The following is a 22,320-nucleotide window of genomic DNA, read 5'->3' as shown; positions in this document are numbered from 1 at the left end:
TACTGTTTGCTTTTAATTTAATGGTTTTCTCAAGATCACTTTGTAGGAAGGAGGGGAAAACACACACACCCTGGAGAAGGGAAAGGGCCAGTGAACACGTGGCAATAGTGCAACAGAGCTTCGACGTGCGGCACATGAGACAACGGCACAGACCCCTCCGCCCCCCCGTGAAAGACATCTGGGTGGCCGCTATGGAGCCAGACACAGCCCGTGCTGCTGAAGTCTTACATCAAGTTGGACAAATGCAATAAATAAAGAAGCGGTGCCTCACCAAAGGCACTTTTTTTTTTTTTCCTCCTTTCAACATTAAAAAAAACAAAATAGATGTTGGCATCAGAGCGTGTTCTCAGACTGGGGGTTCGGCCAGATCCAGTTGGGTTTCTCAGTGCAGGAGAGGGAAGAGCCGGGGCATGGGTGGTTGGACCCCGTTGCCAGCACGTCCCAAGGGCCCAGCCTGCAGGCAGCCAGGGCAGCACCCTTCAGCCCCTCGCCAGCACCCTGCTCCATCTCCAGCTTGTTTGAGGTATATCACCTGCCCCATCTGTTATCTTGTGCAGCCAAAAAACAGTGCAAAGAAAAAAAAAAATCCCCCCATCCCCTTGGTTTCCCCCCCCGATGAGATGAGCCTGTTTGCAAGGGGAAGACGGCAGCGAGGAGCCTCCGGGACCCCCCAGGAGGATCACTCGGGGCTTTGGTCCATTTAATGTCCTGGTCCTGGGGTGTCCCCCCACCCACGCCCCACAGCCACCACGGCTCCCTCCCCGCCTGCACCCGCGCTCCTCCCCAAGGGGCACGAGGCTGCAAAATAAATACGTGGGACGTGGCTCAGCAGCACCGGCAGCCCTGGGGCAGGGAGGGCTCAGCCCCCTCCCCAGCACACACCACCCCGGGGAGCCCTGCCAGGAGGTGCCCTCAGCTCAGCTTCATCCCGATGGCCATGGCGCGCCGGTAGACCTCAGTGATGCTGTCACAGCCTGCCAGGGACAAGCTGCTCTCTCCCAGGGAACTCCGGCAATGGGTCACAGTCCAGCGGCGCAGCCTGCGCCCTTCCTCCACCTCCTCCTCCTCTTCCAGCCGGAGGAGGCTGTCGGCAGACACGCAGCCCCGCATGCCCCTGCTGCCGTGGGGTGCACGGGTGGGCAGGTCGAGCTGGTCGAAGGACTCCGTGGAGAGGATGCTGTCCTCGCTCACGGCATTGGATGGGCGGGCGCGGGGCACCTGGGGCAGGGGCACCTCGTCGAAGCCCCTGAAGCCCGGCCCGGGGGGACTCTCTGGCTCGGTGCTGCTAGAGGAGTACTTGCCGTTGTGCTTGAGGATGCCTTTCCGGCGGGTGGGGAGACCCTGGGGGCCCTGCTCCGGGGAGGGGTTGTCAGCAAACACATTCCCATCGAGGTCCAAGCTCCCCGCATCCAGGACATCCCCAGACTCACTGCACTCCAGGGACGAGTAATACCCTGACTCCCTTGTCGAGGGCTTTTTAAGTATTCCCTTCTTGGGCATGGCTGTGGGCACTGCTCCAACGTCCCTGCTGCAAGGCAGCATCTCAGAGGACAGGATCCGGGTGAGACCCGCAGCAGCCACCTCATCATCCTCACCCCTCGCCTCTCCAAAGGGCGCTGCCAGCGGGGGGCCAGGGCCAGGCACCTTCTGCTCGCAGGAGTTTCTCTTTTTCAGGATGCCCTTGGGCCGCTTGAGGATGGACTTGGAGGGGTTCTCCGGGACCAGGGCCACCTCCTGCAGTGCATGGGAGACGTCGTTCTCCTTCTTGGACTTCTTGAGGGAGCGCTGCCGCTCTAGGGCCACGCCGGGGATGTGCTGCTTCAAGAAGCATCGCACCTTGGAGCCATTCTCCAGGAGGGGCCGGGAGGAGCGGCGAAGCCACTCTGCCACCGTGGCCAGGGGGGACTCGTTCTCCCGCAGCAGCTCTTGCTCTCCGATGGGCACTTTGTAGCCCCAGTTCACCCACCAGTGCGTGGCGATGTCCTCAATGGTGGCACGGCGCTCTGGGTTGACCATCAGCATCCACCGGATCAGCCCACAGGCATCTGGGGAAGAGGCAGGTCAGGCACCGAAGGGAACTTGTTGGGGGGGGGGGGGGAGGGACGGACACGCAGGGTGGTGGGGGTCTGCCTACCAGACAGCTTCGTGGGCTCCCGGTAGTCCCCGCTCGTGATCTGCTTGACCAGAGTCTTGTAGTCGTGGCCATCAAACGGCATCGTGCCATGGACCAGGATGTAGAGGAGAACGCCCAGGGACCAGCTGTCCACCTGCCAGAGGGACAGACGAGCCTGGAGGGGGGCAGCAGGACTGGGCTGCCCTGGCCCCCACCCCGCCTGGGCAGGGCCCCCCGCCAGAGCCTCAGCGGCAGCTCCCGGGACAGCAGCAGCCATGGGGGAGGACAGAGCAGGGGGCAGGACCAGCTCCAGCCACCTGCATCCCACCGTGCCCACCCCACCGTGGCTGCCACACACCAACCACGCAGTGCTTGGTCTTAGGGGACCTGTTACCCCAAACCACACAGGCAGGGCTCTGCCCACAATGTGCCACTGGGAGAACACCCAGCGCTTTCCCAAGTCCGAGCGAAGAGGCAACAAGACATTCCCCCACACAGGGGGCGAGGCACAGCCTACCTCCGGGCCCTTGTACGGCCTCCCGTTGATGATTTCGGGGGATGCATAGAGAGGGCTGCCGCAGTAAGTCTGTAGAAGTTTGTCCTGCTGGTAAACGTTGGACAGGCCAAAATCTGCAATCTAGAGAGACATTTATAGCTGTTATCGAGCAGCAAAGTTCCCCTTTGCAAGTGGAGCATCATTGCCACCTGAAGCTCGCCAGCTGTGAGCTTGGCCGAAACCAGGGCTGCCCTTGGCACCCTGGCCCTGGGTGCCCTCAGTCTCCTCAGGGAGCAGCAGCAGCCTGGCTTTCCACCCCCAAGGCTGCTCCTGCCCCTCTCCCCTTCCCAGAACGCTCGTCCCAGCCACCACAGCAGCTGCCCTGCGGCTCTGCCCCTCCAGCCCCATCACTGCCATGCCGGGAGCAGAGACAGCTGCAGAGGTGTGGTTAGAGGGAGAGCTGCCGGGCTCTCCTCCAGCTCATTCACAGCCACAGGAGGCTGCTTTAGTCCCTATCTGCTCCACCTAGCACACAGGCATTCATTATCCTCATCACACCCGTCACCTCTCAGTGAGCAGAAAGTACAGTCCCTGCTTACGAGCTCCCAATTGCAAAATTACCCCTTACAGAGATAAAGCCCCGCAGCCTGTTTATCCCTGACCGCACCAATTCCCGGCCACAGCCATGCCCTTCCTCCCCGGGCAGCTGCAGCGCTCCCGGCCAAGGCAAAAAGCATCGCTGGGGGCCAGCGGAGCCGGGACCTGCCCCGCACCTCCCTCTGCCAGCCTGGCCGGCACGTACGGGGACCGGGACTTTCACTGGCAGAGGCCTTTCTTATCCAGCCAGTTGTGCTCTGACCTCAGCGTTCAGACTTTGCCCTCTTATCAGCAGTCAGATACACAGTTATGGCTTTAATAGGCAGCACTGAGGCTCTGCCTCTGCAGCCTCTCCCGCACAGCTGCCGGGCACAGATAGCAGGGGCAGGCACAGGCACCCTCCCAGCTTCCCATCTCCTGGGCAAATTGCAGCACAGGCAATGCCAGTGGTCCCAGAGCTGATGGATGCTTCCCAGAGCTGCAGGGGAACCCCGTGCCCTGGGGGACTGGGCCGTCGTGGCCACCCCTAGCCCCTCCACGCTGGGCGGCAGCCCTTAGGCCCCTTTGCTGGGTGAAACCCAAGGCACGGCCAGGCTCTGCCAGCCCCTCACCTTGATGTTCCCGTTTGCATCAAGAAGGATGTTCTCCAGCTTCAGGTCCCTGTGAACGATCCCATTCTGCGTGAGGGAAGGGAAAGCCGGGTTTAGTTTACAGCATGTTTGAGGAAGGGAAAGTCAGGCAGCACGGGGAGGTCACTGCTGTTCACCAGCACAGCGGCACGCAAACAGGACACGGTGACGGCAATCAGAGGAGCAGTAAAATAACCCTGGGTGCGTGGACGAGGACAGGCTGTAAACCACGTCCTGACATGGGTGCCACCAGCTCCCCGCGCTGCTTGGAAGCACGAGCAGGGCGGCACCCCACACCAGCACCCCACGCCTGGCGCCACGCTGGGCTCCCGCGCCCTCCCCCGCTACGCACCCACCAGAGCGGCTGGTGCCAGCTCCCGGCAGGGCCCGGTGGGCACAGCTCTGTGCTTTGCCACGACCTGCTGCTGCCCAGCCAAGACCCTGCTTTTCTTTGGGTTCAGGAGGTGCCCTGCAACCCCCCCCTTCCTGCCAAGGGCACACAGGTATCCAGGACCGAGGCATGACCAGGCATGGCCTTGGAGCATCCCCCAGGCTCGAGGGTCCTTCCAGGGCAGGCACAGCTCATCCCACAGCCCCAGACAGGGCCCTATAGCTTTACATCCCTTTCAGGGGACAAAAGAGGTGACCCAGGGCTTGGCTTTCAGCCCCGGCAGCCAGCCCTGGGCGTCTCCCTCTGGGCGGGTGGGACAGAGTCGATAGCTCCCCGGCGGGGTTAGTCAGCCCCACACCGCAGCAGCGGAAAGCCAAGCCAAGGATTTTCCGAAAGCTGCTCGGGCACTGCCTCTGCGCAAGCCCGAGGGCCACCGCACCCTTCAGATAAGAGGCAGGATTAACCCCTTTCCTGGGAAAGGCCAACGGCCACGAGCCTCCCCATCAGGCGCTGGGTCTGTGCCCAGCCCCAGCTGCTGCTCCTCTCCCCAGAGCCAGCCCTGCCGAGCACACAGGAGCCGATCCCTCCGCTCTCCCCCCGGGACGGCGGTGGGAAGCGCGGTGCCCACCCACCTTGTGGCAGTAGTAGACGGCCGACACGACCTGCCGGAAGAAGTGGCGTGCCTCCTGCTCCGTCAGCCGCTGCCGCTCGCTGATGTAGTCGTACAGGTCCCCCTTGCTGGCGTACTCCATCACGATGACGATCTTGCTGCTGTTCTCAAACACTGCGCGGAGATGGGAAGCCACAGGGTGTTAGGAAGGATGCTTGGAGCTAAGGGACTTCTCGTTAGCACGTGCCTTTTAACGAGCAGGTGGAGCCCTGACCTACTCTAACACACTGCCCACCCCACTGCCTGTGCCCTCAGTCTCTTTTGCACAACAGAAGGTGTCGGGGTTTCTGCAGGTCGGAGGGGGGCGGCCAGAGCTGCCACCCGCATCCCCCAGTGCCACCGGGGCTGCTGGCCAAGCAGCCTCTGCAGCCCCAGAGCACAGGAGAAAGGGCTCTGCTCTGCCAGGAGGTGACTAAGACGCGTGGTTCTTTGCTAGATAGAGCCCTGCCGAGGGGGAAGGCAACGGAGCTACCGGCTGGCACAGCCGGGTGGCCTTTCCGCATGTTCCCGTTGCTCCCAACAAGGCTCCGGCTGAAGCCAAGAGACGGAGCATTTTCTTCCTGTTTGCAGAAAGCTACCTCAATATTTTTGAATTCCAGCAGCCAGCGTGACTCAGTCCTTGCAAACACTGCCCACGAACTGCCAAGCCACTTGCTTTTCTTTAGAGGACAAAAGGGCTCTGGATACCTCACATACACCAGCCAGGCAGCGATAACACAGGCACCGGCCACACGCTGGCACAGCGCAACGAACCCCAGCAGAGCCAGCCCCGAGGAAGAGCACGGGGGGTTTGCAGCCAAAGGACTCGGTGTTTAAGCAAAGACTGATCCAGCTGGAGATTTGCTCTAAGTCTGGTCATAGCTAGAACTTGAAAAATTCCCCTTTGGTTGGTGTTACCCCGACACCCTGGGAGCAAAGCCCAGCCCTGGCCGTAAAGCCAAGCCCAGCAGCACCAGGAGCTCTGCCAGCACCCTGCAGTTTGGTTTTCCTGCACCCCAGGGGAGGGAAAGAGAAGGACTCCAGCACCAAGATTAGCTCCTGCCTCGGGCTGAGCGCGGAGCCACAGAGATTCCCACTGCTCCGGCACTTGCTATGGCTGGGGCGAGGGTCCAGCACAACCAGAGCCACACATCGCACTGGGCTTTACAGGGGACCCTGGCCACCGGCTCCCCGCCACAGCACAGCCTCTCACCGGCAGCAGCGCTAGGGCTTCCAGCCTCAAAAGGCCACGTAAACTTTTGGAGCTGGCTTCCCTCTCCAGGCGGGAGGGGATGGGACGGGAAGCGGCTATTTCTGGAGCAGGTATTTCCCCTCGCCGCTGCTCTGCATGCAGGCGGGGGAGTGCAGCAGGGAAACCAGAGCCCAGCAGCATCTGCTCTCCCTGCCGGCACTGAGTCACCAGCACGGCACCGGCAAACAGCTTCTGCTCTGAACGAGCAGAGGGAGGAGAGTGGCGAGCGCTAACCCCATTCCCACTGCTGCAGAGCCTGCCCCAGTACCCAGCCCCTCGGGAGAGGCTCCGCTCGGGGATGCTGCTGGCAAGGGGAGGTGAAAGGAGGGCTCACCTTCGTGGACAGCGATGATGTGGGGGTGGTTGAGGGAGGACATGATCTCAATCTCTCTCCGGATATGGACAAGGTCCTGCTCATCCTTGATTTTGTCTTTCCGGATCGACTTGATAGCCACCTGCAGATGAGCAAACGCACAGAGGGTCAGCCGGCTGTTGGGGCCAGGAGCACTGTGGCTTCCCAAAGCCTGCTGCAGGGCAAGAAACCCACCCCCATCTTTTGGGAAGGGATCACAAGGAAGAGATCAACGACCCAGCTTCTCCACCCAGGCGTGCTGTATCCGAGAGCCACGCTGCACGCCTCCGCTGAAGCAACTCCAATGAAAGTGAACTTTATCAATTAGGTTTTTATACTTTCCAAGCCCTGTTGCTGTGCACAGAAGCTCCCCCCAAGGGAAACCTGCTGCCAGCTCCTACCAGAGGAGCTCCCCAAGCCTCCTCCCGCAGGTAGCGCAGCCCTGCTCCTCAGTTACGTGCCGTGCCTTACAGGAATTGTGTCCCAGGCTACAGCCGCTGCTGGACGGGGGCCAGCCAAAGGAATGTGACTTGCACACATGACTTGGAAGATAACAACAACAACGTCTTCTTGGGGTCATGAAAATGAAAAAAGAAAAAAAAAACAACAAATAAAACCAGGTTTTGTTTTCCTTGCGAATACTTATTTCAAGGAGCTGATTACGTAGAGGTAAGAAAGTTTGGTATGAAAGAGCAGATGCCTCCTAGGCACAGGACTGTGCTCCAGCCAGCCGGGAGACCCGGCGCTGATGATGTGAGCTGCTTTCCAGGCTTTCGCTTAGGTTTTCCAGTTATCCTCTACAAGGAAATTGAAAGGGGAGGAGAAAGAAGAGTAAGTGCTGGAGAATAGATGCCTTCTAATCCTCTTTCAAAGGGGCTGGGGAGAGACAATGTGCTCCTAGGGTTGAATTTACAATTGAATCCAGCAGAACCTCTTTTTTTGTATCAGACAAGAATGCGGAACAGCATTAATCCTGTAAAGGGACCCCCGCACCAGTCGCCCAGCAACAGGGAGAGGGGCCACGGACACCCGCGGCCCCAGCTGCCAGCACAGGAGCGATGCTCATGGCTACGCTGCACAGGAACCCTCCTCCGCCTTTGGCTGTGCAGGACGGACGCTTGGCCTCGACTCCCACTGATTTAGGGGAGTGGGAAACCTCGCTCCTTGGGACCTCGCCCACCCAGCAGCAAAAGGCTCAGAGCAAGTTTGCAACCCTTGCTAAGCAAGGCCTATCGCACCCACAGCAAGTCACCAGATGCTAAAGCAGTGAGATCTCAGCTGCCACATCAGTGTCTTCATGGGAGAAGGACCCAATTTTAAGGGCTGATGGGCATGTGGGAGATGGCCGATGGAGTCCCTCTGGCCCCAGAGCACATCTCTGCTGCACTGGCCCGCTTCAGGCCAGCACTGGCCAGGGCAGGGGTTGCCCCCTGTGCACTGGAGAAGCATTGTGCCTGCACCAGCCCCAAGGGTTGAAGCAACCAAGCAGAATGGACTCTGGCCAAGGGAAGTTCAATAACCCAGGCCCAAGTTTCTGTACAAAGCAATACTGAAGGTGCTTAACAGCTTCTTGAAAGCCAGGTATTCTTTTCCCTGACCTTTGTGCTAGGTTAACAGGTTAAAGTTTAACAATTTTTTGCTCCAGCCCCTGATACCTGACCCCCACTAGAATGCAGGCAAAGCCTTTATGCAGCAAATCAGCCTGCTCCTGCCCTCCAAAACTCCTGGTGACTCATTCTCTTCATCTCCCCGCTAAAGCTCAACGTCCAGCCCAAAAGCCTCAGCATTTTAGGGTGCATGCAGCATGTTTGCTTGCTGACCAAGATGCTCGCGCACATACACTGCTGAGCCGGGGCTCAGGGCGAGATCCACTGCCCACGAAAAGACAAAGTGGCTCCAGGCTGCCAGCGCGGGAAGCCTTAGGAGATGCCGCTGGCTGTATCCAGCACAATGCCGGAGAACGGCCTCGCCTATGAGCGGAGCAGTTAGTGGCCTCCAAGGCAGATGGGTCCTGCTGCAGCAGGGAGCAGGTTCAGGGCGCTGTTAGAGCCCCGGGTTCTCCTGGCTGGGCGCTGCCCGCAGGCCGGCCAGCTGGCTCTGTAACGGCTGGGCACGACGCACAGCGAGGGCACGGCACTGTTAGGGCCCACATCTCGTACAACAGAGACTGGACCAGCTACCCAGGGTGGGATGATTGATCTGCCTGCCAAGCCCTGCCCTGCTGGGGAGGCTAATCCCTTGGCCATCCCATCCTTCCCCAGGGGTGCCGAGAAGCAGCTTTGTTCCAAAACATCCCCTACCAAGAGGGCTGACAGCAGAGGATCTCCCCTTGAGACAGAAAAGGCCGTGCCCGGCCACCCTGGAGACGAGGACCAGCAGCTTCAGGGACAGACGCTGCCACAGCCTACACGCTGCCTCCACCGTCAACGCTATGAGAAGAATCTCCTGTAGGAAACAGCCCCAAGAAGTCCCGCTGCAGGAGCCTAGAGAACTCAGAGTACTTTCCAAGTCAAAAAGGCTTTTAATTAACAGGTTTTTTGGGGTCAGAACAGATATTTTCAGCAGCTGCTGAAAGATGCATTAAGCTACAACCCCAGGCAGCACTTCAGAAGTTGTTCCAGGTTGCAAGTGCAGCATTTCGTGCTCCATGAAATATGGATTACAACCCACTACAGAAGAAACCGGGGTTCGCCCCTTACTGGAGATCAAAAGAGCCTTTGCTGCTTTGGGATATTCCAGGTGCTGCCTTCCCCTTGACACCACGCAAGCCCACAAATACGTTTCTGACACCGCGAGTGAGTCCCGCAGGAGGTCCCTCTTTCTATTTGACTTGGCTGCAGGCCAGGGCTTGGGAACCAGGCTGGGAGAAACACCAGGCTGGGAGAGAAAAAGGCCAGATGCTGCCATGCAAACAGGTGCAGGAGCCCGTTTGCACCACCATGGCACACGTTACTGAATCTTCAAACCAAAAAATGCAGGGAAAAGAAGAAAAAAAAGAAAAAAAAAAAAAGGAAAGAAAAAAGAACCAGCAGCTCTCTCCCCACCTGCTTGATATTTCAGGGACACAACAATTTTCCAAGGACTGGGAAGGGCACTTGGCAGAAGTACCCACCAAAAGGCGCGAGCATCGTTTCACCGAAAGGACTTCTAACCAGAAAACAAGGTTTTTTTCAGACAAAGAACATTCATGGAAGTCCCCAAAAATCCTTCAGCTGCGGGAGCCTGGTCTTCCCTGCAGTCTACCAACTGGTTAGACACACCTTGCCCCGAGCTAAGTCCAGGTAGGTTGGTTAAAATTCAGAGGAAAAAAGAAAGCTAGGCAGTAAAACGAGATGGTTCAATACTCAGTGCATCTGACAGAGACAGTTTCTGATTAGCCAGAGGGAAAAACCACGCATGGAGCAGCTCCAGCTTTACAGCCTCAGCCGGTAGCGTCGGATCGGCACAGCCCAGGAGGGGCAAGCGGCGGAGGCAGCAGTACCTGCTCACACCTCACCTCCGTGTTTAGGAAGTGAAAGCCACTTAGAGAAGGAGCAAATAACAACCCAGCTCAGGATAAGCCTGAAGATTAAACAGGTTCGGAAACGCTGAGTGCTACAAGAAAGAATTTGTGGGAAGAGGAGAGATTTGTGGTTAAGCCTCCTGTTCCTACATGGCCAGCTCGCTGAGGTACTAGTTAGTCAGGCCTTTGACTATCTCCGACATTTATTAAGGAGTCATTGGCCTGTGTATTTAATTTGCATCATAACAGAGCAATGCTGCTAGACAAACAGTCCCTGTCCTAAGGGGCTTCACAGAGAGCTGAGCTTTCTGGCAGTTCAGAGATCCCCTGCACAAGCGTCGCTAGGTGCAGGCAGGGAAAGCCAAGCCTTCCCGCCCATCCTTCTCGGGCGGTGGGTGGAAGCTGCATTTCAAGGCCCTGATTATGCAGCAAAACAGCAGCTTCTTCAGAATCAGATAGGCTAATGGAAACGGCAGATCTGACTTAATTAAGAGCTGTCGCGTTACACAAGAAAACCTCTCAGATTTACAGCTGTTTTCCTTGCCCTCAGTGATCCAATCTCGCACCCCGCTCTTCTGCTCAGCCCTCAGAGCCTTGCTGGGCCAGTCTCGCCGCCCGCAGATGGGCCCTCACTGCTCACCCATGGGCTCAAGATGGGCTGGTGTGCAAGTGCCTTTCTTGGGTCCCATCCCACACCGCAGGGTGCTGGGGACTGAACAGGGGCAGGGAAATCCCGTTTGAGGTTGCCCTTTGAACCCTTGCAGGTTCCCAAAGGACAGGGCCGGCAGGACAGCAGCACCCCATGTTCCTGGGGGTGAGGGCCCCCCACATCTCCCTGCACACTTCCAGCCCTCCGGATCGCTGTGCTCCGGGTTGAGCCGTGCATCGCACGCAGGTGCTTGCTTCAGAGGGGCTGAGGCGTTGATTGAGTCACGATTTCAGCCAGACACTGGGGGCTCAGAGGGGCTCGGCTTTGCTTGCGTGCCACACACCGCTGCCCAGAGCCACCACGCAAAACCGACCATGAACCAGGGCGAGAGGAAGGGGAAAACCCTTGAGACTCAAGTGCAATGTTTGCTCTTGGCTGCCGGATACCTGCAGGCTCCTTTCACCAGGAAGCCCGAGGAGGTCGAGTGGGCGAGAGGAGCTGCAAACCCCCCGGGGGGCGCGAGGTCCCTCCGGGCCGTCCCCGCCCCGGGGACGGCAGCGCCGCAGCCTCCCCGCACGCCGCACCGGGAGCGGGGCCGGGCGGGGGCTGCGCCTTCCCGGGTACCGGCGGGGATGCACCGGGGCGAGGGGAGGGGGGATGCACCGGGGCCGCGCTGCTCCGAGCAGGGGGATGCTGAGGGGCCCCGCACCGGCTCGCGCTGGGGATGCACCGGGGACGGATCCTTACCAGTTTGCCGGAGCGCTCCCGGGCTTTCTTCACCTTCCCGTAGGTGCCCTTCCCCAGCGTTTCCAGGAACTCGTAGCGGTGCTTGAGGTTGTGCTTGTGGTGGTGCCGCTTCACCGCCTGCTTCTTCATCAGCGGCCGCGGGGATTTGATGAGCCCCTCGGCCAGCGAGGTGGCCAGCGCTGGCCCCGTCCCTGGCCCCGCCGCCCGCTCCATGCCGCGCTCCGGCCCCGGCTCCGCCGCCTCCCGGTGCGGCCCGGCCCGGCCCGGCCCGGCCGCTAAATGCGGCGGCCCCGCCGGCCGCGCCCCCCCCCGCCCATTGGCCGCACGGCGGCGGCCGCCCCGCCCGGGAACCGGGGCTGGAGCGGGGAGGGGGGGCCCGGGCGGCGGGGGGATCCCACGGGCAGGGGTGGAGGGGACGGGGGGGAACCCGCGGGCAGGGCGGGTGCGAAGGGGGGGCGCAGGCGGCGGGGCGCTGCCAGGCTGGGTGCAAAGGGAGGATGCACGGGGGGGGCAGAGGCAACCCGGGGACAAAGCGGGTCCCCAGGGGGAGCAGGGGGTGTGAAGGGGTGTCCCGCAGACTGGGGGGGTTAAGGACTTTGCAGAAGATGAGGCAGGGAGAGACTCGCATCCAAAGGCTGAGAAGAGGCGCAGGACCAGAGCGCTGGGAGGATGCGGAGCGAAGCGCCCGGGTGTCTCACGCCTGGAGAGATGCGGGGACAGAGGGAGACAGACGTACAGGCGGTCGAGACACACAGACACACAGCCGTGGTTTGCTGCAAGGAGCCACGATGCACCCAGGACTCTCTCAGAATAAAGTACACATGGAGGGCAAAATCGGAGAGAGGCCTGGGCAAGCGCAGCCTGTCCACGCTCGCCGCAGGACGATGCTCTGCCCTCCTGGACACGGGGCCTGGGAGGGAGCAGCGTGCTCCATGACCGGAGCCGGCGGGAAACGGCTGCAGGCTGCTCAGGCGCTCCCACGCAAAGGCTTTTTACAGACATTTCTGGTTAACTCTGCAGCACCTTCCCGTGTGGTCTTTTTGCCCCTGTGGTAAATCTTTGTTTTGAGATATTAAAAGAATGCAATTATTTCCCAAAGCAGCCAAAACAAAAGCTCTTGCCCAGCTCTGGCATGTGCGCGGACACACCGTATTGATTGAAGAAAGAGATAGCTACAGCATTACTCATCTCCGCACTCAGACTTGGATTTTCCCACCACTTGCAGCGGCTCGGGGCAGCCCGGCAGGGCGAGGCAGAGCAGGGGCTGAGGCAGAGCAGGGGCTCAGGCAGAGCAGGGGCTCACGAGCGTGTGCGAGGGATGGTCTAATCCAGCACCGGCCCCTCTCTGCGGGCTTTGTGTCCCCAAGCACAGAGGTGGCACAGGACGGAGCTGTGTCATGGCCGTGCCATGTCTCTAGGTCAGGATGAGACCCAGGCAGGCATCGCAGTCCCCTGGCTGGTTTTGCAATCTGAGTATTAGAGGACTGAGATTATAAAATGACCTCTTGAGGACATTCACCCTGCAGGGTAGGTGTAACTACAGGTCACGGAGACAACCATGCACCAAACTCCTGCTCATCCGTGGCTGTGATCTGCCTCGGTGCTGGAAGGACTGCCCATGAGATACCATTTCAACACAGTTAGGGCACAGCGGTATCTCGTCCTGACAGTGTCCCTGATTTTTGTGGCCGTGTGGCACCTCCGTTCCTCACAAGATGTCAGGGATGGATAACTTCTTGCAGCTTCAGACTGGTCCTGCACCCTTTCCGCCCTCAAACCTCTCCTCAAGCTGAACACATTGTAACCTGTGAGCAAATCTCGCTCCCCATTTTAAAATTAGTCATCTCCCACCAGTATGTCTGAAGAAGGTACTGTGCTGAAGCGGAGTTGCAATAATGAATTATTTACTGTGCAGTAACAGGAGCGGCATTTCAACCTGCAAGTGGCCAGCAGGGCCCATAGGGGAGATAAACAAGGCGTAGATGAGATTAACTACACTGCTGCAATTTCAATGTCAAAGTAAACTGATAGGATCCTGTTCAGGCACAGCCCAGAGATTGCAGAAGAGTTGAAGGGGGAAGGCACAAGCCTACCTTATTGCAAGAAACAAAGCAACTTCACTCGACTAAGATGAAAGTATCTGCGTCTCCTGGACACTGCAAGCCCGCAGAGTGACGCTGTCAGCAGCTGTGGGATCGCTGGTGGTTTAGCCCACCGGTCCAAGAAAGCGCTCGAGCACGCATTTAACTTTAAGCGCTTGTTTAATACTCCCATTGATTTATAAGGATGCCTTCCAGAGGCTTTCCCTGTGATGAAAGGAAGCGGAGCCTTGGGTAGCTTCTCTTTCTGTTTCTACCAGATAAATTCTTTTCTGCAGTTTTCTGTGTTGTCGCTGATACGTAGGCTTAGGTATGCTTTTGTTCTAGACCTGCTCAGGAAGCCTATTTTAATGGAAATGTCAAGGGACACAGATCTAAGTCCACTGGAATCCACTGATAAGGATCCTCTATTGTAGCAATATTGCTACTGCTTTCTCGGCAGTGGGGAAATCCACTAAAATTCCCCCTGCCTCCCCCAGCTGCAGCCTTAGAAATCCTAACCAGCGTTTCTCCAGCGGCAGCCCTTTGTACCACAGGCCCCAGTGCATGTCCGCTAAAACCAACATGAAAGTCTACAAGGAATTTGGCTCGACGTCAGGCAAACCTGCTCAAAGCTAGTCTAATCAGCTTGATGCTTTGTCGTAACGGAAGCTCTATTTACTTGCAGGCTCCTAGCGTTCTATTTATTTATTATTTTAAAATAAATGCCACAGTATTACCTCAGTGCTAAAAACATCCACATCCTGGTCAAAACCTCCGGCTCTGCCATCGGCCTCGGTGGCAACAGGCTCTGTTCACCTCTGCTCGTGGACTGGTAAAGGAATAAACTTTCCCCAGAAGACATACTTACAGCAGCGAGCCCTCCAAGAGGGAAAGGAAGAGCTCTGATAGGCATTAAAATGCCAAAGACAACAAAAAGTTTAATGATCACCTCTCGTCAGTGGTCTTCCAAGCTGGCAGCATTCCTCACCTGCTGCTGGGTAGTGCTCGGGCAGGTGTGAAACCCATTCCTCCCCTGCAAACTTTGCTCTGATCCTCCCGATTGGGTGCCCCATTCATCAGCAAAAGAAGGGAAACACATTAGCACCAATAGGAGCCTTTTGAAAAGTGATTTATGGCCTATCAAATGATTACAGCAGAGGCCACCTCTACACCGGCTTCCACCACAGCTGTGGATTAGGCCAGCCACCATCCACCCACCCACCCACCCACTCAGGACATACATCTGCTCTGGGTAAAGCCCAGCTCATTTATTCCACCTTGATAACTACTCAGCGGGTAGATTTTGGGCCCAGGCTAGTAATTCATAAGGATCATTTTGCAAAACCCCATTAGCCTGGCAACGTTCACTGCGGTGCCTGTGAGCCCAGCTCCTGCCATCCCTCCTTATCGCTGCCAGCGTAGGCAGAGGCACGGCGGGGGGAGCAGACGGGAGCTCCCTGCTGCGTGGAGCTACGGAGACAAGGGATGCGCTGCAGCCAAGGATGGATCGCGACTGGAGAAAGCAGAAACGTTGCCTCATTCAGCTGGGCAGAGTAGAAAAAAGCATCGCTCTTCGAGGGGCTCTGCATGTAGAAACGTGAGCGATGAAGCACACCAAGAAGAGAAAAATAGCAAAGAAAAACTGCAATTAGGAGTGACCCGGTTTGTGCGGGCACAGCCCCGCTGGGGTGCAGCCCGCGGGGAAGGAGAGGCCCCCGGGTTGGTGCCCTGCTCGCTCTGCAGCTGAACCAGCCCCGCAGGGGCCCAGGACCTCACCCCCCGGCCGCTGGTACGGAGCGAGCCGCCCCGGGCCAGTGGCACACACCTCCTTTAATCGCTAAAGTTATGAGCTTTATAGTCCAAACTGCAAGGAACCCAGGAACCAGCTGCTTCAAAGTATGAACTTGTTCTTTGGATTTTTAATCACCACATTATCAGGTGATAACATGATCTTTGTTATTGTACGGTATTTACCTTAGAAGTCGCTTTGGATAGGTAAGAGAGATGTGCAGTGGCCTGAATTACACTTTAATCTAAAAGTTTGTGGAATAAAAAGCCAAAATGGCAACCCCCATCCAACTCAAGCCGTGTACTTCAACCGCTACAATATATGTTAACCCCTATGGCTGAAGCCCTCACTTACAACCAGCAAACCCCAGAAAAGTGGGGGCAAGGGCTGAGCAGGGACCCGTACACAATTTTCTCCTGTACTGGTAAGTTTGGGGCAATTCTCCAGGCTTTGCTCTCCTCTCAGGTATATGCAGCGCCCTGCCCTAACATACAGTTAATGGGAGTTTGGTGCAGACAGCAGCAATCACAAGTTACCCACACCAAGGAAAGGAAATATTCTATGTATAATAAATAAAATACATTATTATATATATTATTCTTCTATTATACCATCTCATCCAGGGTCCCTCTGCCACAGATCAAACAGATTGTACAAATCAAATGACCCAGGACGCCCTGCGATACGCTCGCAGGCGCGGGAAGGTCACGGCGGGGAAGGTTACAGCCTGCAGCAGCACGCGGGGCTGCAGAAATGCCGAGGCATTTATAAAAGAAATAAGCAAACTCCTCAAAAAAAGCTGGAGCTTTTCTTTCCAGGGCAGGAAGCGTCTGTGTTCCAGGGTAGTGACTCGATATCCGTTACAGTGCCGGCGGATGCCGATGGAGCGGGTTTGTCTGGGGGCCGGCTCGGCTGCGACTCGGTGGCTGGCGTCCCTGCGGGGCTGGGGACCTAACGGGGCCAGGGCAGCACACACAGCCCTGGGGTACAGGGACGGCAGCGACAGAGGGGCCCTAGTGTTTCCCAGTGCCGCTGCAGCTCTGGCAGCACGGAGGAGCTCTATTCCCAGCTGTCTAGACAAAGAGAAACTCATCACTGAAGCTGTGCAACAGCGTTCACACAAAGCTGCGCCAGGTCTCCTTTTGGGAAGGGCTGGCCAACTGATGCCAAAGGGCAGCACTGACCCCAAAGAGCATCTTCCCGCGAGGGCCAGGACCGGCCGAGCAGAGCGGGGCACTGCTCTGTGTGCCATGGGCCCGTGGCAAGGGACAGGAGTCACTTCTGCTCCACGCCCAGGTCTGTTAGAGGCTGTTCTAAGGAAGTTTTCTGTTTATGCAGACACAATCTGCTCGGGGACAATGAAAAGTGATGCTTTTTGGCACAGCAATCAGCAACAGGACAGCTCGGCACTGCTGTGTCGGAGCAGCCACGGGCACTGGTACTGAAAAGCCCGGCTTTCAGTAAACACAACTTCGAGTATCGGGAGGTCAGGCGAGGACACGGCTGCAGCCAGCTCCAGGATTTGTTGAGCCCCATTAGGTAGCTGGAAAACTACAGGAGCTCAGCTGGCTTTCAGATAAAGGCGCACAGGGAACGGACTGCGACTGCCGAGAAGGCTGGTGGGCGCAGGGCTCCTGCGGAGGCTGGGGCTGGCTGGGTCAGAAGGACCAGCCCCGAGCTGTTCGTAGCTCCCCGGAGACAGGAGGGACGGCCTGACAGATCTACCGGAGATCAGGAAGAAAGAATGCCACGGCGCACCGTTCAAAAGACTCGGTGTACTGAAATGTGATCCCATTTCAATGCAAGTCTCTGTGACAGCTAATACATACATTAAAAAAAAAAATAAAAATTCTGCAGACAGTTGCCAATCCATTCTCAAGATTGCTGACAGCAATTCTCCAAGGCAAGTCAAATTTACTACATATCTTGGAAAGAAAGTTGGGTTGAAACCCAGTTATTCTATATTTTTTTGCTTTATTTCTAAAAGATTCCTTTTGCACCACCATCCACAGCGGTTACAGTGATTTAAGGGCTAGCTTCAGCAAACGTGCTTTGACACCCACAGGTCTTCTCCTATGCTGAGGTCTGAGCACGCCTCTTAAATACACTATGGAATTGGCATCTAAATTGGTTTCAATGTCAGACACAGACACCGGTAATCCTCATGATGTGAGACGAGGTGGACAGTTCGTTGAATTCCCTGCCCCTGAAGAAAAAACACCGCAGTTTGTTTTCAGTCGGCCTTGGCAAACCCTGACAGCATACCAGGGCGGCAGCAGCCAGCCCAGGCCACAGCCTCTCTTCTGCGGGAGCAGGACGACCGCAGCCGCGGCAGCAGCTCCTCTGGAGCAGAGCAGGGAGGAACGACGCAGCCCAGGACGGTGCAGCAGGATCTGGTGCGTGCCTGTCACCCACCGAGCCGCGGCAACGTGTGAATGCATGCAAGTACCTCCCTGAGATCCCTTGAAGCGGCTCCGTCTCACGGCTGTGGCTCAGCCAGCCTTGCCTGCTGGAGATGACGGTGGCTGACAGGTATGTGCTCTCGTAACACGGGACAAACCCAGCCGTGGGCGCAGCCTGTGGGGTGAGCCTGCAAGCTGCCGGCTCCCCGACCTGCTCACCGCAGCGGTAATTTAGTTGGCTCACGTCCCCCGGGAGCACAGCGCGGCTGCAGCCGTTACCCTGGGATGTAACACAGCGCCATGTGCTAGCACACATGAACCCGGTCCCAAGGACGCGTGTGCCAACTTACACCCGCGCTGGCAGCGCAGGGTGTCTGCACACACCAAGTCATGCATCCAACTGTGCTCACCTGCGCGACTTTCCCCTCTGTCTACCTGTATGTACACAGACATACCCCCCTTCTCCTCACCCCGAGAAGCGGCCGTCCGCCCCACGCAGCCGCCGAAGCTCACCCACCACTGCTGGCAATTCCCATCGAAGACCCCGTTCCACGGAGCTCGTTTGATCGTTGGGCTCAACCTCCCAGCTGAGGCCTTACCTTGTCCCTCCAGGCACAATGGGATCCATCAAGTATCGGTTTCAAAGATGGAAGCACTCAGCACCATCTGCTGAAAAGCATATGCAACACGCATCTGGGGAAAGAAACTCTGCAGCTATCTGATCTGTAGAAATTCACTGCAGACCTCAGGGAGCTGCAGCAGTGGGAGCGAGAGCAGAATTCAACCACAGAGACATTTCCTTGACTGGCACCGTGCAGCAGCATCAGACACTGGGGGCCTGAGAGGAGAATTCAGCTGTCAGCTCCTGCAAGGTGTTTGGACTCAGAGGCAATGCCTGTTCATGGGAACGAAATGCTGGCGGAGATGCATAACATCCTTTTCACATCAAGTTATTTGCTGGATCCTTGTGCTATTAGCCAGGATCCCTGCACAAACCAAAATGGTGTTTTGGAGCCCGCCTGCCGTCCCACCAGCATGGTCCAGCCCCGGCTGCAGCAGGATGCCTGCTGGGAGGTGCTGGTCCGGCCTGGGCTCAGCCCATGGATGCCATCTGCCGTTCAGAGCACTGGGAGGAGAATGGGAACCCGTCCAGCACCGCTCAGCCCAAACAAGCGCAGCACTGCTAAAAAACAAACAACCCGAAGCACCTCCCTGCTCCGCAGCCTTGGCTCCCGGTCACATCTCCATCACCTGGAGGGCAGGCACGGCCCTTTTGTTTCAAACAAGAGCAGATTATCTCCTGCAGCCTCCTATTTCCCACAGCAGCAGGAACAACAGAGAAGGGCAGGATTCAAGGTGTAGCTGTGAGAACCAGCAGTGGGGAGACTTAATCCTGCAGCTCGTGTCTGCCAGCATGCTGGAACTAGTGAATGCCACCATCGAGCCCGTAGAGGTAATGGGAAAGCTTGGAGGACTTCCCTTGCTCCTGCAGAGAATCTCAGCCCTCCAGACGGGATTTCCCGTGAGCCAAGGGGAGCCAGGGAAGGGCTGCTGGTTCTCAGAGGCAGGGTGGCTGGCGAGAAGGTGGCTGTTGCTGGAGTCCCACAGTGTCTCCTCCCAGTCTTTGATGAGCCTAGAAGCGACTTTAAATAACCTGGTGCCGCCTAACAGCTCCTGCTGACTGCTGGGCACCCATCATCCCCACGAGAGAGATGTCCTTGGTCCAGAGGAGATCCATGGATGAGGCCCCAGAGAAGTCCAGCGATAGCAGGGGAGCCCAGGAGGGGTTGGGGGGTCAGGAATGGTGCTGACCGAGCCGTTTTTGGGGTGCAATGCAAGTGCTGTGGATGGATGCATACTTACCTACCTCCGAGTCCCTGCAATTAGGTCGGTTTTGCTTAGGGTCATTCGCACTGTGTACGTGGACGCCCGGGGTGGACACTCAAATAGCCTTTTCAGGGCAAGAGGCTGTAACGTACTCAGTGTTTTGAATTACGGGTTGATTTTCCCTGGCCTCTGCAGCAGCCTCATTAAATCTCTTACTCTACGATTAATTAGCAGAGCTCCTCCAGCCCCATCTTGGGCTGCTCTGCCACCCAGAACAGCTCAAAAGGATGCTTAAAAGTTTGAACCTTTTCTTGAAATAACTGAAGAAGATTAGTTTGAAAACACAGGCAGGTTCCTTCAGCGGGGGACAGTCACCGGCAGAGCCCAGGAGGCCCCGTAGCCACATCGGGGACCGGGCTGAACTCCAGCCACCAAAAGCCAACCCGGAGGGGCCGTACCGAGGCGGTGGGCTCCCACAAGCAGAGCCCAGCGCAGGGACAGATCAGACCTACCCTCTAATCCCAGCTTTTGCCGCTGACCACGTAATTACGAGTACGACTCTTCTCACCTTCCCGCTGCCTGGTTACCTCGCTGTGTTTGCTAAGCCATTTATGATCCGCTGGTAAAAAGCAAACAACATTATTACTAGGGAAAGTGCTTCAATTCTTCAGGTACAGAGGTCTCCGAGTGGGCGTTATCTGGAAGCACGGTGCAGCGGAGGCGTGCTGCAAGTGTCTGAAGTCTCAGCAGCTGCCTTTCCCGGCAGATTTTGGGGAGAAGCCAGTAGACAGAGGGGGAGGTGGCTGCAGAGCGCTGGGGGTCACAGCGAGAGCTCACGGCTGCTCGGGAAGCCTCCCAGACCCTGAAATCCGGCTAGACATGGAAACGAACTCCTGGGAGAGCTGCTCAGGGTGGGAGCTACGCCTGGGAAAGTCCAAACAACATCTAGGTTTCAAGCTCTTGTAAAAACTTAGCTCTGCATAGGACTGCCGTGGGGAAAAGCACCCCCAGCCAGAGCACCCAGCACCACAGAGTGACCTGCCGCTGGCTGGGGACGCGGTGGCTCTGGGGACATGGCGGGGGTCCTGCTTGGCGACGAGAGCTGGGGTTTCACTACAAAGGCAGCTGACCCAGACCTCCTTATCTCTGTGCTGCGACTCGGAGGGCTCCTCTTTCTCTCCCTCTCTAAATGCTCGGCACATCCCCAGCTTTGATTACTGACCGTCTCCCCCCAGCCTTGTCCCCAGTCCCTGACATCTCTTCATTAAGTCCCAGAACGGGTTTATTCCCATGACGCTGCTTTGTCTGTCACTCTCTCCAGCCTTTCTGGAGGGAGAAAGCAAAGGATCAGCCCCCAGCTGTGCTGCAGCCAGACAAAGGGAGCGGATTCCTCCTCCCCTTGCTCCAGCTTAACAAAGCCAGCGCAGCAGCACCGAACCCTGCGCCTCGACCAGCGCGGCCTCGCTGCAGTGAACAGGGCTCAGGGCTAATGAGAAAGCAAGAGCAGAGGAGCATCAGGCTGTGCTGCGTGTGGGAAAGGTTCCTTAAGGACAAAGGAAAACGCTTCATTAATAGCTAGAGACTCTCGGCTGCGCAGAGGCGGCTGAAATGGAAATCTGCTGTGCCGGGAGACAGGGGGTTTGTTCTAGAAGAGTAGAAGGCTCCCTCTCTCCCTCCAAGCCTCCTCCACCCTCCTCCAATTTTTACAGTTCAAAGGGATGTTTCCTTAGCCTTCTGGGGTCAGGAGGCAGCACCCGCAGAGAGGGGTGCTCTTAGCACCTTCCCTCAGCTCCGCTAGACCCAGCAGACTTTAATCACCCAGGGATGCCGTTAGACAGAAGCGCCTGGCCCCGGAGCCCTGCTCACCGTTCCCTGCACCTTCACCCCCCGCAGATCTCACCCTGGAGCCCTCCCCGACTGCACTATGTCAGGATTATCTCAGCTGGGCTCCGTGCTCCTCGCCAGGGGCCTGGAGCACAACCCAGCATCGCTGCGGGCAGCTCCTCACCCTGGCCGGAGCGGCGCGTCTGCCGCGGGGTAAAGCTCCTTTCTGCAGTTAGGTATTTGCGTTTATACAACCTTCCAAAACACGGTGCCTAAAGGCACAAAGCATCAGGACCACAGATGGGAACACGACAGGGGATGGGGCAGCCACTGCGATGCCTGCGTGCGCGGCCAGAGACAGGCAGGTGGGATGTAAATAATTAGCGAGCAGGTTGTGAGCGGCGGAGTCGGTGCCGTTCCCCTTTCATCTGAGCTACCGGGCACTTTGAGATCAGAGAGAGGGGACTTGGAGCTGACAGGGCTGCACTTCAAAAGGAGCCACTCGCTCCACCGCTTCCCAAGGAATACCGACGGCCAGGAACGGCCCCCGCCGCCCACGGAAGGGGCAGGAGCCGGCCCCGAGGGCACCGGCCAGCTCCCACCGGAGGCGGCTCCGGGGGATGCAGGCGGGGGGCCGGTCCCTGTGGGGCCGGGGCATCCCCGGAGCCTGGGGCCGGGCAGCGGCAGGGAGGCAGCCCCGTCCCCGCCCCGGCCCCCCCGGGCCGCCCCTGCCGTTGCCGCGGCCGCCGCACGGTGTCCTCGGAGCTCCGCGGCGGCGGGAGCAGGCCCGGCCCCGGCGGAGCCCCGCAGCACGGAGGGGCTGCACCGGGACCTTCAGCCCGGGAACCGCTGTAGAAGAGGGACGTGGCACCTGGGGAAGGAACCAGGGACGGGGCAGTGCCCAAGGCACGGGTACATCACCGAGCCCAGCCACGGCCGCCTGCGCTGGCCCCCCCTCCCGTCTGGGTCCCCCCTTTTCATGCAATCACAGCCCTGATGCAGCCCACAGCACCGAGCGGG

The 22,320-nt window shown here is 58.0% G+C and overlaps 1 protein-coding gene across 1 annotated transcript; it reads right to left on the bottom strand.

The window, feature by feature from the left end:
• NUAK2 (NUAK family kinase 2) lies at positions 1-11,657 on the bottom strand. The gene is made up of 7 exons (XM_087762000.1): positions 11,378-11,657; positions 6,462-6,582; positions 4,859-5,010; positions 3,818-3,883; positions 2,631-2,750; positions 2,135-2,267; positions 1-2,045 (listed from the first exon to the last, which is right to left on the bottom strand). Exons 1-7 carry the CDS (start codon positions 11,588-11,590, stop codon positions 913-915), a joined length of 1,938 nt encoding a protein of 645 aa, XP_087618126.1. The 5' UTR covers positions 11,591-11,657; the 3' UTR covers positions 1-912.
• Positions 11,658-22,320: the final 10,663 nt, after the last annotated feature.

This window comes from Nipponia nippon, unplaced genomic scaffold (genome assembly GCF_047370975.1).
Source record: "Nipponia nippon isolate SJK-2023a ecotype South Korea unplaced genomic scaffold, ASM4737097v1 scaffold_25, whole genome shotgun sequence".
In the NCBI taxonomy this organism is placed as follows: Eukaryota; Metazoa; Chordata; class Aves; order Pelecaniformes; family Threskiornithidae; genus Nipponia; species Nipponia nippon.
This window is presented reverse-complemented; position numbering and strand designations above follow the sequence as displayed.

Excerpts from the sequence above, each read along its gene's own strand:
- NUAK2 (XM_087762000.1), bottom strand. The coding sequence starts at position 11,590 with ATGGAGCGGGCGGCGGGGCCAGGGACGGGGCCAGCGCTGGCCACCTCG. Across the intron at positions 2,268-2,630 it reads GGCCGTACAAGGGCCCGGAG|GTGGACAGCTGGTCCCTGGG; the intron begins GTAGGCTGTGCC and ends TCCCTCTGGCAG. Across the intron at positions 2,046-2,134 it reads GGAGCCCACGAAGCTGTCTG|ATGCCTGTGGGCTGATCCGG; the intron begins GTAGGCAGACCC and ends CCTCTTCCCCAG.